The sequence below is a fragment of the Acipenser ruthenus genome, chromosome 10, assembly GCF_902713425.1.
Source record: "Acipenser ruthenus chromosome 10, fAciRut3.2 maternal haplotype, whole genome shotgun sequence".
Taxonomy (NCBI): Eukaryota; Metazoa; Chordata; class Actinopteri; order Acipenseriformes; family Acipenseridae; genus Acipenser; species Acipenser ruthenus.
The window spans coordinates 18405616-18422345 of NC_081198.1; the positions used below are offsets into that span (position 1 = coordinate 18405616).

Below are 16730 nucleotides of genomic sequence, written 5' to 3' on the forward strand. Positions count from 1 at the left end.
ATACTTTTTTTTCTCTACATTTACAGTATATACATTGCAGCAATCCTCAAAAGAAATTGTTATTGTCAGTTCATTTATACATTATTCTTCTTTTTTCTTGTTAGTTTTATACAAATTCTTTTAAAATCTGATTCAAAATACCAAAGACACACTTGGCCAGCTTTGAAAGCTATGGTATGCGTAGACATCACTGCTATATAAACTAGTGTCCAATAATAAAAGCATAACAAAGTGTTACAAAAGCATATTGGAAGTGTAGTACAACATAGGTGAGTATTGTAAAGCCCATAGAGGTATAGAAAAGCATATTAAAAACATGGCAAACCATGGTGAACAGCTTAAGGAAACTGCAGAATTATTGTTGACTTTTATAAGGGCAGCTATGTTGTGCTATTGTTCATGGTGAGGATTTAGGTCCTGTTTTTTAATGGTATGGGCACCTGCAATGTATCTTATTTATATACTTGGCAAGGGATGTGTGTTGACAAATCTTCAGATTACATCTAATGCAAGTATACAGTTTTTTAGCTGTTTTCTCATATGTAGTTGTTATGCATTCGCAACCCATTTAAACACACTATGTCCTTTGTGAAGTGTTTGGTCAAAGAACACTACAAAAGCCATTGTGATATCTGCTCAACCCTTCAGCAAGAAACTTCATTAACTTGAATCCTCCGGGACAAAATACAAAGTGACTACTGAAGAACATCCGAGTCTGAAAGCACAAAACACTGAATGATGTACATGAAATATGTGTACTACACAGTGAGGATATCAGGGAGTGCTAGTCCATCAGCAATACCCAACACTGTATTTTATAGGCAGTGTTGGGGAAGTTTAAAATATAATCCTTTACAGTTACAAGTTGCTGGAACAAAACTGTAACTAGTTATAGTTACTTCTCAGTCACAGTTTACATTTTATAGAAATATTTTTTTTTCGGTTTGGTCAGGCTGCAGCTCGTAATATTCTTTGAAGATCCAGCTATGGAACCCACTCATTCCATCCTCTGATGCCATTTCTAGCAAGATAATATAAAAAGTGAGTTCATGTGACATGTAAGGTTAATCTTTGTTTATTTATTTATTTATTTTTTTAAATAAAAATAACTACATTATTTTTCAACATAAAATGTTACCCTGTACCACATTGTTATCTGCCTGAAAAAGGAACTATTTCAGCTACAAGGTACTGAAACATGTTATCAGAGTATAGCAACTCGATACATGCAATGTGTTACTCTCCAGCACTTCTGCGAATGCCTCTGTTATCCAAACAGCTATGTAACCCATTCCATACCCTGTCTTCTCTTTGCTAGAAGAAGTGTCTCCTTCCTGTCCTAAGTCTGTCTCCACTTAATTTCCAACTGTATCCTCTGGTCCTGGTTACTGTACTGCCCTTAAAATATTGTTATTGGGTCAGGTTAACTATGTCAACTGTAGTAGATAGTTATATGCAGTTGATACCACATGTGTGGATGTTTAGTGTGTTTGGTTTTGATTCTGACCGGAAGTTTAGAATTGTGTCGGTTTGAACTTTAAAGTAGGGGGCTTGTTTGCTTAATGTAGGCTGCTTGCTTCACACCTCCCCCTAAATGCTGTAACCACCCAGCTACCACAAAGTATTTGTGTTATGTTGTAGGAAAGCTCAAATCACCTGACCTAGCAGTGACGTTCTAATTCCATGCACTGTGGGCTGATAGCAGCAGACAGGACTAAATGGAAAGCCATATCTTAATCTTAGAAAAATATTATACTAAAAATGTACTTTAAGTATACTCCTGTATTTCTAAGTCATTCTTTTTACAGTCTTTGAGTTCTTTTCTGGATTCAGAATGTATTAATTTATAAGAACAATGTATTTGGTAAACTGAGTTTTAATTAATTGTAGTTCCTACTGTTTGCATATTTTCGACGGGCTAGTCTGTAATTGTCCATGAATAATAATTATTATTATTATTATTATTATTATTATTATTATTATTATTATTATTATTATTATTATTACCGGTAGTAGTAGTCGTAGTAATACTACTACTAGTAAAAAAAAAAACAATAACTGCTACTGCTGTTATTGGTAATAATAATAATAATAAGAACAATAATAATAATCATAATAAAAAAAAATACATAACATTTCAAATCATCCATTTAAACTCCACAGAGCACAGCAAACCTTCGCTCTACAAGTTTTAATACACAGCGAATAAAAATGAATATCATAACATTTCACAGTCAAGGCATTTCCAGCTTCCCAAGGTTAGTATGCAGTCAAAAGAATTTGAGCTCAGGTTCCTTTGAAAAACAGACCATTAATGTGTATAACGCGCATACACATATGTTCACCGGCTAGTAACCCTATAATAATTACAATAGGGCTATGAAACTAATATATATATATATATATATATATATATATATATATATATATATATATATATATATATATATAGAGGTGCATTTATACAAAAAAGTTCAATTTAAATATAACATGGTACTAGAAATTAATTTGTTGGTTATTTATTCTGTATTTGAATATCATTTTTTTACTATATGTGATTGATTATAGAGTTGACACATTCAGAATCCATATGTTGCTAGTTTAAACTTTTCTAAATATATATTTTTTAGAAAGCATTAAAGTGTGCGGTTTATTGAATGACAACAATAGTAACATTCATGATAGGGACTTAGTTAGATTGTAGCAGTCAGCTGTATAAATGCAAATTCCTCCTGGCTTCAGTTCTGGTTGGCAGGGCAGCGCTGTCACACTGGAAGGGCAGTGAGATGTGTCTCCTGTGCAGAAGGTAAGGCAGTGTGATTGAGTAGAATTTGATTCCCAGTGCTGGGCTGCCACTCCTCCTAAATCAAGGGTTTGCTATTACAGCAAGGAATTGGATAATACCTCCTTTGTCAATGTAATTATAAACTGCAGTACCTCTTTTGTTCCATTTAATAAAGTCTTTTTGTTTGACAACAGTGTGTGTTGGATTGATCGAATGGTGCTTTGAGGTTAGCAGAGGACTCATTTTTGGTGGCTGATTCATTGACAGGCCCGGATTTAGCTGTATGCAGTTCTGGTGACATAAATATAGATAAAACATATAAGAAAGTCAAGCAGACAAACGTTTGAATCTTGACGTTTGAATGTACATATCCTGCCTGGTATGTACATTATAACCTAACATTTTTCTTTTAGGGCTCCCTACATCTCTTAAGTAAGGGACACAAAGTTTAAAAGGCATTGAAAGAGGAGCCATTTTGAAAAGAGCTTTGAAACAGACTTTAAAGTTATAAGTGTAAAATGTTGTCAGGATGTTAACAATGAAAATACAAATGACAGGTACATTATTTAAACATTTGTAGCAACACGTGGGGACGTGTAACACTATATTTTTCAGAACCCCGCTACTTACTCTTTAAGCTGGATCAATCCAAAGAGGTGTAGTCATTTCTACCATGTTGTTTCAATAGTATTTTCCTTACCCTGTATTTCGGATGTTTCAGGCACACTACAGCAGTCCCTCGCTAATACAGACATCGTTATGCCGTACATTCAGATATGCCGACACAACGTATGTTCCCCAATAATATCTAATTAAGTGTGATGCTAGATAACTATAAATTGCATGATCCAAAGAGACACACACAAAAAAAGGGGTTGTTATACTGACAGCAAAGACAGGATGAAAATAAACTGAAGAACAGATACAAGTAGCCTACTAAATCACTACAATTAATAACATGATGAAAATAGGGCATATAAACTAATACTCTACAGAGTTTAAACTGTGATCCATCTGTTGGAAAAGGCAAGAAGCTTTCAGAACTACTGATGGACTCCAGTGGTTCAAAACGCAAGTTCAAACAGCTATAAAACACATTCAAGAACCATTGGTGAACTGTAGGCTTACACAAACCGTCAGTGCCTTTCAGAATGGTCACTTAGTCATTTTAATGTAGTGTACTTAAAATCCATTGCCTTTGAAAAGCAGAGATGTGGATCCATTCCCTGTACACTACCTGTCATATCCAAAGAGCTAAGAGCAAACCCTGCTGTCTCTGTAATTCTATTAGGGAGCTTGCTACAAAGATCTCATGTGGCTATGTACAGACATTAACACAATCTTAAAGAATAGCATAAGAGCCCTGTGTCCTTTGCCTAAAGTTAATATTTGGACAATAGTAAGAGTAATAATAAAAATAATAGCAACCAGCCATTTCATTCAAAGCCCTTTAATTGCAATAATATTAGTGTGAAAGGTAGACTGTATTTTAGGGCCAAAAGACCCCGCTGCCATGACATTAATACCGTATGTCATGGTTTTTCATGACATATATCTTGTTTATGTTTACAATTTCTATTAAAATGAAGATATCAGTAAGCATACTATGGCTACTCTAACTGATTCAAAGGTACTGTACGGCAATCTATTACATTTTACAAGGCACCACAGAGTAGCCATAAATGTTATCACATTATAAAATATCACATTACAGAATATCATAATACAGATAAAAGCAGTTATAAAGTACAATAAGATCAAATTTAAGAGCAAAATAAAGAATACAGTAAGGTATAGGTTTGACTGAGAGCAGTTATAACTTATAGTAAATATTTGCTTATATGAGTAAAGTCCAGTAAGAACATGTAGTAAGTACGATAAATGGATGAGAATGATTTCCAAATAAGAGCAAATATAAAAAAACATGAGTATGGTTATCTATAAGAGTAAGAGTATAAGAGTAAAATCAGATACAAGATACAGTTATAGTTAGGAGCAGTGGTTGAATGCGGCAAGGTATGGAGCAGTTCAGTGCAGGTACAAGCTGATGCAAGAACTGGTACAATTGGGTGCCATATAGTCCAGTATAGTAGAGAGTTGAGGTTTACAGATGCTGTCTGAACAGTTGTCTTGAACAGGCGCCGGAAGGTGGTCAGGGACTGAGCAGTCCTGATATCCATGGGCAGGTCGTTCCACCACTGAGGGGCAAGGGTGGAGAAGGAGCGGGCTCTGGAGGGGGGGGAGGGGGGGTACACCTAGTCTGCCGGAGGTGGAGTAGCGGAGGGGGCAAAAAGGGGTGTAGGGAAAAATGATAGTCTGGAGATAGCAGGGAGCAGAAAAGTCAAGACAGCGATAGGCGAGTACAAGAGTTTTGAATTGGATGTGAGCAATGATAGGGAGTCAGTGCAGAGAGCGGAGCAACGGTGTAGCCTGGGAGAAATGACGAAGGGAAACGACAAGGCGAGCAGCAGAGTTTTGGATGAGCTGGAGCGGACGGATAGCAGAGGCAGGAAGGCCTGCTAGGAGGGAGCTGCAGTAGTCGAGGCTGGACAGTACCAGGGCCTGAACTAGGAGCTGCATGGAGTAGTTGGTGAGGAAGGGGCAAATTCTGCTAATGTTGCTGAGGAAGAAGCGACAGGAGCATCAGTGATGGGGGAGGACGAAGGGGGGAAGAAAAGGTCTGATTTGAAGAGGTTGAGTTTGAGATGATGCAAGTGCATCCAGGAGATGGCCGAGAGACAGGAAGAGATATGGGAGGAAACGTTGGAGTCAGAGGTGGGAAAGGAGAGGAAGATCTGGCATAGAAGTGATACAAGAAGCCATGGGAGGAGATGAGGGGAGCGGGTGTAGCATTAAAAAAGCTCATGGACCTTTAGCTACATGAGTAGTATAAGATATTTTGTACAGATATTAGCTGGGGAAAAGGCCACTGGTAAAACAGACGGTTTCCTAGCAACACATTGTTCTGGGTTCTTTGTGCCTTTCCATGAAACTAGGCACCAGATATTAAGTCAGGTTTGAAGTAGCTTGAACCATTAAAGAGACTGCAGTTTCTCTGTTTCCATGGTAGCAGTATTATCAGTGTGGCAGTTTAGGAACACCATATTAAAACAGGTGCCTTATTTGCAAGATAATAATGACATTTTGTTCCCTGTATATTCTGTGAGCCACTGTTTATAGTGGACCCTTTTTAAATATACTCAATGTGACCTTCTCTGTGTTAGCTCTCCTTTTAATCAGGTGTCAATGAGATGCAACTCGGAAGAACGCTATGAACAATGTGACTTCTTCCCTGAAGCTTCCTGGTGTAGGTGTCTGGTAGTACTTACCAATAATGACATTAGCGCCCGCAGCTGTACTGACGTTACGCACTGTGCGTACCTTTTGATTAGCAAAATGTCGTCTTCATAAGTGTGGACTCGCATGCAGCGGTCCAGATAAGCCGGGTACCTGCCGTTTTTTAAAAACCCCAATACGCAAACAATTTTAATAAATGCGTAAATATGCACATAGAAATTTTGCTGCACAGTTTGTCTGCCTCCCCTAAAACTTTCACTGACAACTACAACTCCCAGAATACAATGTTTTCAGTTACTAGGAAACTGTGCACCGTAAAAACCCGCCCAACAAAACATTATCCAATCTCTGGCTAGCCCTGTTGTCTTTGCAACCAATCACCGTAAGAATAAGAAATTCAAAGCTACACAGGTTGAAGTGTAAACACCCCAGTCCAGCTACAAATCCAACTGGAACCATCGTCAGAGGCATCCGCTAAGAAACAGGTGCCTATAACGTTAAACAAACTGTTTTAAAATATAAGTAACGTAATTCATTTGCAGTCAGTGTAATACCTCAAAGAAAATGTGCTGAGCCGATAAAGAACCTTGTAAACACACGCGTGGTTGTACAGTAGTTCAAAGTAACATTGTAGTTAAAATGGAAGGCTCTTTTTTAATGCCTACCCCATTACCTTTAAAGATTGTACAGTATTTGTCGAGATTACTCATGACTTCAAGGTAATGTTCCATTTTACCCCTTGAAAATACATTTTACTCTCCCATTGTTAAAATTAGAGGGTAAGTTACCCCCAGACCCAAACTGTCACAACAGCACACAAACTGGCAGTTAATTAAAATGACGACCAGATTTCAAAATGTTACTGATGAAAACAGACGTGTTTGTTGAAAATCAGGAAAATGCTGCCAAAGAAAAAAGACTTTGAGTGATATACATGTACTAAAACTTTCAGTAAAAGCATAACTGGAAGAAAATGGAGAAAACAGGAAAATGTATCAAATACCAGAACAGCAACTCGACAACATTACAGTATAGTAGTTGCTTCTGATTCATGTCGTTTAAATTAAACGCACTTCATTTTCTGACATTCAGACTCTTCAATCTCTGTGCCACGCGTATTTGCTTCTCATTGGTCAGTTTCCCTAGTTACGGCTGCGCAGCTCCAGGATCGGATCAAGATTTCGGATCAGTGGAGGTTGATCCTGATCCGCTTAGTACAACGCTTTTTCATGATCCGGCTCCAGTGAGCCCAGATCCGATCCTGATTTGTGATCCCTTTAGTACAACCAGTGACATGGATCCTCCACTTTTGGTCTCATCATTTATCTGCTACAAGAGTTTATTCCTTATTATTATTATTATTATTATTATTATTATTATTATTATTATTATTATTATTATTGTTATTGATGTTTTATTTTTTGAACTACCTGTTTTGTCAGATGTACCAAAAAAAAAAGTTTATGCTTATACGCCATGCTTAAGAGATGAGTAATGATTAGTTATAGTAATTGTAAGAGTAAAATGATTAGAAATGGAACCAGCATAACAGATTTGTGAGCTAGTTTTTCCCCTAGTTTAAGTCTGTATTTCAAATAGGTTTATTTGTAGCTTTTATTGTTGTCGTGGACTATTTGCCTGTCACTGTAGTTGCTGTTCTGTCTCGATGGCAGCGTGCTGTTTTTATTCATCTTTAGAAATGGAAACTCAGGAAACAACAGAAATGCAGCACTCTGATTGGCTGAAACACTTTACAGCATGTTGATGCAGAGTCGTTATCGGCATGAGATGGGATGGGGTGTGATTCAGTTGTTTGTACCATGTGAAAGATTTGTGTGGGTGCACCTGAATAATGTTATGGGCTGTACAGTAGTCTAAGGCTAAGAGAAAACCCCTCGGGAGGCAAGCAAAATGTTCTTATAGCCGAAGTTTTCTCTAAGACGGAGTTAGCCACCAGACGCAATATGAATCAGTAAATGAATAAATACATATGTATTACTTGTCATGATGCATGTGCATCAACATGTGAAATTAACTGAATAAGTAAAAGCAAAACAATAGGCAAGTATGTTAAAAAAAAACTATAATAATAAAGTAACAGACAAACTAATGTTAATAAAACTAAAGAAAAACAACACGGTCAAAAAGCTACTAAGCCTACTATGAAATTACCTGGTGGGTGTATTTCGGTCTATCACAATGGCAGAGGCAAAAATAATGGCCGTTACTTGGGGTTAACTTAACGTTAATAAACTAACTGTCAAACTAAATGAACACAGCTCCCCTACACACATTACAAATTGCAGCAGCAATATACAAGACATGCACATTATTTAACAGAATGGTGCAGCAACTCACCAGAACGGGAAACACCAAATTGCTCGACTTGTGTCTGATTCAGGTTTTTTTCAAGAGCTCGAACAATTTCCAACTTTGTGTAGCAAGAGAAACAGCGGAGCATTTTGCCGTTTGTTTAAATGCCATTTTGTAGCGATGAGGTGCACTCGTGGAAATCAAAATACAATTCAATGATATGACGGCGGTTCTGGAAAGATTTCATAAACCTCAAGACACTCTCGTGATGACAAGTCGCTTTTTTACAAAACAGTATTGTATTAGTTGTGAACGAATTGGTGTCGGTGCCAAAAAGGTGTGCAGTGAGTCATACAGTCAGGGGAGTGCAGGTCCTGGCTGTGCCAAGTTGCCATCCTTTGCATTAGTATTGGCTCTGGCGCTCCAGTTGGTCAGTTTTTACTTACAAATTATGTATTTTTACTACATCTAATTATTATTATTATTATTATTATTATTATTATTATTATTATTATTATTATTATTAGGGGGTCTAGGGGGTGAACTATGCATCACAACTGCTGCTGCAGAGTCATTTACAATAGGACCTCGGTTTTACGTCTCATTCGAAGCATGATATTGATAGCTTTGTACAGAATGCTACTAGATTACTTCCAGGCAACTGTTAGCATGGACCTAATTGCTTGAACCTATTTTAGTAACAACATTCAGACAGTATCTATGGAGGGATAGAGCAGTGGTTTTCAACCTGTGGTCTGCGTACCAGTACTGGTAGGTGACAGGCTTGCAACTGGTATGCACCAGCAGGTAGGTGTTCTTTATGAGGATATGATTCCTCAACCACAATACTCCCTTGATCTGTTTGTACCACTGAATCACAGAGAAACAATAAATATGTTGTTGTGAACTTTCAAAGTTACTGATGGGGAACCAAAGCAGCCACTCTGATTCTGGTGAACTCTTATCAAATAATTAGATGATGCCGTCACATTTTCAATGAGACAACCGGTTGTAATGGGGTATTGACGATGCTGTTTTACAGCAGCCGTTTAAGATTGCAAATAGTTACTGTTGAGCCTGGTGGTCCCTGCTGGAAACACTGGATATGGAAAGGTTGAAAAACACTGGTATAAGGAAAAGAAATGGACTGCATGCTTATGGTATTTGAAACTACCAGTCCAATTGCTGAAATAAGTGTCTGTCTCTGCAGAGCCATCTAGTGACTGAAACTGAATAAAGACGATGTGTTGTGCTTGGGTTTTTCAATCAGCATTAGCCTTATAATAAACAGAGACATTAGACTTGTTTATGTGTTTCTGTTTTGTGTAAGTCATGAAAAGTAGGCCTATTTTCAAGAGGTTAAAGATAAAAGGGGCTATTCTGCGCTATTCAACATTACTTAAAAGCTCAGTTGTGTTCAACTTTACACTAACATGTGATATATAGAAAAACTAAAAATCTGATGTCACGTCATCAGTGTTGTGCAAATGTCAATTTTTTTTTGACATTTTCTAATAGATAGATGTTTGGTCATTAATGTGTTGTTGTTTGATACTGATACTTCTGTCATGTAACCAACATCGTGGATTGATCCACATGTGTTTATTTTTCCTGTTGTTTCACTGAAGCTAAAATGACCTGGAAACAAATATAAACAAATAGGTCTGTCAGCAATATCTGATTCCTCAGAGAATGCACTAAACAAATGTTGGAAATAGATATTCATTGAAATGGGCAGACACAGCAAACCATTCAGGCCATTCATGTTGTTTAATCTCAGGTGCCGACCAAGAAGCTAAAGAAATATGAGAAAGAATACCAAGCCATGCGGGAAAACCAGTTGCAACAGGAAGACCCTATCGACAGGTACAAGGTAAGAGAACCTCCCGAACGTCATTACATTCATAACATTTTTATGATAAAATGGGTAAAATTAAGACAAATTAAGCCTCCAGTATTGATAGTATAATTATTAAATAAAAATGGCAAACATTTTGACTAGTTTTGAATGTCTTCACTGGAGGTGTAAGTATTTATAAACACTATTGAGTGTTTAATAGTTATAGGTGCTGTATTGTAAAAGTACTACTGCACTTGTGGCACATCTATGTTCAATGATATTTTTAAGAGGTAATGGTCTATTCGGGTATACCAATTTATTTTTTGTCAAAAAGGGGTTTGATTGGGTTAAATGACCAATCATGTATTTGCTATTCCTAGGAAATTAATAATTTTGTGTTGTACTTGTGAGACTTCTTGCTAATCATTTACATACTGTGTATTTGATACATGGATGATTATCAATTCAGGGATACAGAAGATAGTATGACTGTAATAAGCTCTGATCGTCATAACCTACTTTTTAATACAGATCATAGCTAATGCCTTGTGAATACATCATTATTAAATGATAACAACAACGTTCAAGTCTAAAATATAATGTTCCTGTGGGTCACTAGTAAAGGGTGTTTGCCTTGAAACTACAGTCAAACCCTTTTAATATCACTTCAAAGGGAGCACAAATTATGACAATCAAACAATTGGAAAAATAAGCATTGAACAAATAAACCAGTTTTGCTTTGGAAAATGTATTTCCCATATACAGTCATGTACAACGCATTGTAATAATGAAAATAATAAGAAAGCTGTTAACATACTGGTTGTGTTGTTCTGTATGCTTTATTGTGCTACCTGGAACGTTTCAATAGCACACAGCAGCTACACGTTCTAATGTCATGCTTTTATTTCTCAAAGTAATATTAAGTGGGGTGGAAATGAGTTGACTATTAAATGTGAGTAATAATAACCAGAGTGGGATATGATCAGGAGCTTGTTCCTATTGGCTTCCGGTATATTCTGGGAGTCTGGGGCATTTCAATATGGTGATTATAAGAGACATCCAAAGGAGTCATATTAAGTGTGTTTGACTGTACTTTAGGCCCAGGATATACAAAGAATGACGGATTCTGCATATAAAGTTAAACCGGGGTTGTTCCTGCAGCTTTGAAATCCTCCCACCTCCTCCCCTCCTTCTGTTGACATCCTTTAAGGATGCCCCTAAATGCATGAGGCAGACACAAGGTTAGAAGACAGTGAAAGGGTATTTACATAGCTGATCCACACATGATCCTCTCTCTTCTTTCAGTTTGTTTGTGTTTAGACCATTCGTCAGATATGGGGAGAACCTGCATGAAAAGAGGGGCAGAACTCAGTCAGTACATATACATTGTCAGGAAGTATGAGAGAGCATGATAACACTGGAAACACTGCATGTGAGATTGGAAGACCAGCATTTTAGTGAGCTGAAGCAGTCTTTACAAGAGGATACAGACAAGGCTAGTCGCTGTTGCTGTGCCTCAGGCATCCCTGACCATAAAGGTGCACTTACGCTGGGTTTGCTTGGAGGGTTTTTGTTTCGGTTACAGTATGACCATCATAGCTTTCTTAACAAACTGTCTATACGTGAACAAACTAAGATCAAATTAATGGAAACTAAAGTCCCTTTTACACTGGCATGCCCTACCCAGGTCGGAACCTACCCGGGTCAGGACCCAGTGTCATGCAGGTTGGCGATGCGATTTCATAATGCTTTTGATAAAGCAGGGTTGACCTGTGTGACAGATGTAAGTAAACAGTGCGCGTATCTATGTCCCGGAAGAAGCTTATTACAGACGCTTCCATCCAAGCTTCTCTGGATTGAACTGTCTGCCCAAATGTTGATTAGAGCAAATGTGTCTTCATCTCTGTTGCAGTCTGGCTCATGGTGTGTCTCAAGCAACAAAAATATGGCTAAACAGAATAAACAAAAACATTCCTTGCGTAAGTCAAACCTTCACGTAGGCATGGCTGTTTGGTATTTTGTCGGCCGTCATGCATTTTGTCTCGTTCAAACTGGGTCAAAGCATGTCGACCCACATCCTGAGGTGGGTCGTTGGGACCCGGGTTAACCCGGGTACGTCCCAGGTACATGGTTTCACACTATGCGGGATTGTGACCCGGGTAGCCAGAACCCAGGTCCTATCCCGAGTAGACGTGCCAGTGTGAAAGGGGCTTAAGTCTAGTAGATAAACAGCTAGTGCCTTTGGGTCCCCCCTTATGCACATTGTAACAGACAGGGACCCCCTCCCGTGTCTAAAGTAGAACAGCACTATAGATAGGGGGCATTTTCAAAGCATAGTAATCTTTGACATTAAACGTCTGGAAAGATCACATTGGGTTCATATTTTGTGTGTTATTACAAAGCAGAAAATGTAAGTGTTACAGAACCCCCTCCAGTGTTTACAAGGAAAACATTATCTTTGCTGTTTCCCATGTTGTCCATATAGCAGCAGTTTTTTTTCCAGCATATTCTCAATAGTTTTTTTCTTCACACATCATAGGTAAACTAACTAGGGAATAACTTTTTTCAACTTTTGCTCAGAAATGTTTGGCAGGAGAAAGAGGTGTTTTCTTCCAAACACTGCAGTGTATCCACTTCATGCTCCCTTCTGCAACAGTGCCGATGCTCTGATTGAAATGAGTGGTGTATTGTGGGAACAGAAAACCAGCATTGTTGCAGGAGGGAGTATGATATGGATACACTGCAATCCTTAGAATATTTGTTTTTCTTTTTTCTCCTTGCAAACTCTCCCGAGTAAGCTTTGAGAAACATATTGCCCAGTTGATTTACGAACTATGATGTGTGATTAAAAATATAAAAAGAGTTCTGTTTAATAATATAACACTACATTACTGACAACACGGGACACAGCAGAGGTAACGTAATGCGTTTCTTATAAACAATAATTTTATGAAAATTGAACATTTTATAATCATTTTGAAAATGCCCCTAGTGTACTGTATACAGTATATGTAATATACGTTTTAAGACCTAAAAGTTGAGAATGTTTACAAACTAAATACCCTTTTTGACAGGGTGTGGATCGCTTTTGCTTTTGAGATAGTGTTTCCTGTGCTTTGAAATATGTCTGATGCACAAAATATGGAATCTATTATTATGGTTTGTTAAAATGATTGGTTCATTTGCAGTGTTCTTTTATAATTCCTTCAAATTCTAACTGTACCTGGGAACAGTTCATTTAGCCCATGCAATGGTGTTTATTCTTTTATTTCTATATAGATTAGTTCTAAATATAATTTAATAAGCTTCACAGCTTTGTGATGAGTGCGATTTTTCCTCTTGTAAATAAAAAAGGTTGATGATGCTATGAACCCAATAAAAAACTAGTTTCTAAGAGCCATGCTATCCTTAAAAGGCTTTTATAAACTGAGGTGATTTAGCACTGTATGGGCCAGCAGTTCAAAGCTGCCTGTCTGGTGCTTTCAGCAATGCATCCCTACGAGATTACGAGGCAACTGCAAAAGCAGTATTGGAAAAGCAAAAAATTGAGAACAAAGAATGAAGCCTCCAGATCTATCTGCTCAAGAGTTTTCCAGACCACTCATTGGTTTTTAGCCCAAATGCAATTGGGGTCAGAAGGTTTTCATTCTGGCACAGTCCTGAAATATGTTCAGGAATATTCAAATAATTCAGGAGAAATGTTTTCCCAAAGGTCTTTACCTCATTAATAAGCGTCATGGACACCAGTAAAGTCATAAACTAGCACCAAATAACTGCCGAGTTATAGAAGAGCAGTGTCTTAAACAAATGTGAATACAACTGACTTGCAGCTTATCTGTACTGTATGTATTTATACACTTTAAATAATAATATGGGACAGTCCTTTTACACAGAAGTGTGTGCTTTATGTTGCAGGTATTTCTAATGTTACAGCTGTTTAAAAGGAATATTACCTTCAAATGTATTTTACTTACTTGTTACTGTAGCCGCATACAAACAAAAATGTAATTATTTAAAATCCATCGCTTATTAGCCATAGCAGAATTTAAGGCAGACACTTATAGGTACTTGTGATAAAAAAAATATGTAATATCGGGAATTCCTACTTCGAAAGGCAGCTAAAAACAGCCTCAAATTTTTGCAGAGAGCTGTGAAGTATGGTTTTTAAGTTTCTCCCAACAAAAACTTTTGTTTTTAAGAAAAAGTTAGAGGCATGTTATTGACTTGTTTAGCTTCAGATCACTTTTTTTTTTTTTTTTTTGCAACATATAAACGTAAATGTTTATATGTTAAGTTTAAATTATTTAGTTACACAGCTTGTATAGCTAGCAGTTAGTATACTGTTGGGGCAATTAATTGTTTTGATAATTTATTTTATGAAAACTGACAATTTTCGAAATTATTTTACTGTACGCTACATTGTAAATGTTGGTTCAAATAAACAAAAACTTCCTCAAAGACCCTCTTGTGCTTTTTGACCATGAACACAACAGAAACACTGAATAAATCACTGGTTACACTGGTCGAAGTATCAAAGCAAGCAAACTTCCCTTGATTTTAGTGCTTCCAGCTCACTTCAGGATTGTAGCTTTCAGAAGACTTTTCTGAAACAGGCAATCATTTGCAGAAACAATAATAGAAAATGACACAGGACACACATTATATTATATTATATAGGTAAGTAATTAAATATTAAGGAAATGTGATATAAAGTATCGCTTTAAGACCAAAGGGTTAACTTCAGTAGTTCCAATTGAAGAGATCCTGTTTCTTTAAGAAATCCCTTCAGGGCTGCCTGTTCTACAGTAAGTATCCTTTGTGTGTGTGTGTGTGTTCTTCCCTTATCTGGATACTAAGAAGGGCCCTCCCTGAACCTCCAGCCACTTGTATTGTTATTGCTGAGCACAATCTTTATAAAGGAGGAAGTTAAAAGACTTGTTTGCCAGAAATGACCGTACTCTTGTCCTGTAATTTGTTTTTTTATTTCCTTGTTTTTGAACGTGTGTTTTGCACGCTCAAGTAGAACAATTTTAATACAAGTCTGGAAAGGTAAGCAACTGTTTTATTAACTGTATGTGGCAGTGTCTGCACTTAAGCTTGCTTATTTGTATTTTCAACCAATCTGTTATTCTGCTTTTCTTTTTAATGCCTTTGCAAAATAAAATATAAATCATATTTGATCTAGACTAGCAGTGTAGATCAACAGCTACTACATAATCCTGCATAGTCTTTTAAGTAATAGTATTTAAATGGTGTTGAAGTAACTAAATAGCTATCATTTTAAGTGAATTTATTATAAGTTGCTTCTCCAACTGTTTTGAACAGTTCACCAAACAAAATATCTTGATAATGAAAGCACTCTTAGGAATATTGACTATGCACTGACTTTTAAAATGATCCTAGCACTTCTGAAGCACTTAGACCTCACTGGATCTTGTTGCTCTGTATTTGAATACAAAATAAGAAAGACAACGGAAAATAATTAAAAAAAAAAAAAAAACCATTTATATAAGGGTGTGTACAATGACTAATAAGCATAGTGTTTTTAGATATTATCTGCATTTCTGTTATTTAGAGATTCATAGCAATCTAGACCCTAATGTTTCTGAAAATGGCAAATATTTTCAGAAAAAAGACACACGTCATGAATGACCCCAGGATGACTTTAGTTTGATCTGTTTCTCAACGTTTGTGATGCAACAGCAGTGCTTATATAATATGACACCCGTTGATCAGCTTGCTTTGCCTAACCCACAGCCAGCCCTGTCAGAGCTGTATCAGCACATTTGGAATGATTAGATTCTAATAAGGACAGTCCAGCTCTTGCAGGCGGCTTCCTGCACACTTCCAGGAAGAGAACTCTATAGCTGAGTTCAGAGACCGGAAACCGCATTTTATTACACAATAATGTCAAGCCCAAGAGCGCTTTCACGTGTACATCATTACTGTTTAATCCCCATTTAGTTTGTAAACATAAGATTAAACAACTTTGTAGCACTATCTGTACCTGTAGTTCTATAGCATCCTGGATAAAAGGAAAAGCATTTTGAGTAATTTAGCTCTTGTTATTGTGGCTTTCTACATCACCCCCACCCATCCCCCGTATATAATACAAGACGTATCCTTCAGTGTGCTGCTAAAATCCAGGTCACAGCTAGTCAGTGATTAGTGAATTGGTAGACATTATGTAACGATCATCCAAAAAGCATGTGCTCTCAACTGTGACGAATGTGATGGGATCTTTGCAGAAGAGCCTGAGTACAATGACTCCTTTGGCGCTGCAATGGCCACAAATCACACACATGTGATCCTTAATTATGTGTGTGCTTCTCTGAGGCACAATGAGTAATATAATCCACTTTGTCACTGAATGTATTTTGATACAAGTACACTATCAATAACATGGTGCTGCAAGGGTGGCATTTAAAATCAAGACTGTCTGTAGGTCAATGTCTCCTGGAAGAATGGAAAAAAAAGTCAAATCAGTCCTGCAGT

The 16730-nt window shown here is 37.1% G+C and overlaps 1 protein-coding gene across 6 annotated transcripts in view; it reads left to right on the forward strand.

The window, feature by feature from the left end:
• The window catches only part of rabgap1l (RAB GTPase activating protein 1-like), a 358860-nt gene that overhangs the window by 329639 nt on the left and 12491 nt on the right, over positions 1 to 16730 (forward strand). For 4 of the 6 annotated variants that reach the window (XM_034016161.3, XM_059031912.1, XM_059031915.1 and 1 more), the window contains one exon: positions 10176 to 10268. In XM_034016161.3, the coding sequence (XP_033872052.3) occupies positions 10176 to 10268 (93 nt within the window). Of the gene's footprint in view, positions 1 to 10175; positions 10269 to 11540; positions 13532 to 16730 lie in introns of those variants that run through there. The other 2 variants (XM_059031914.1, XM_059031917.1) reach the window with 1 other exon arrangement.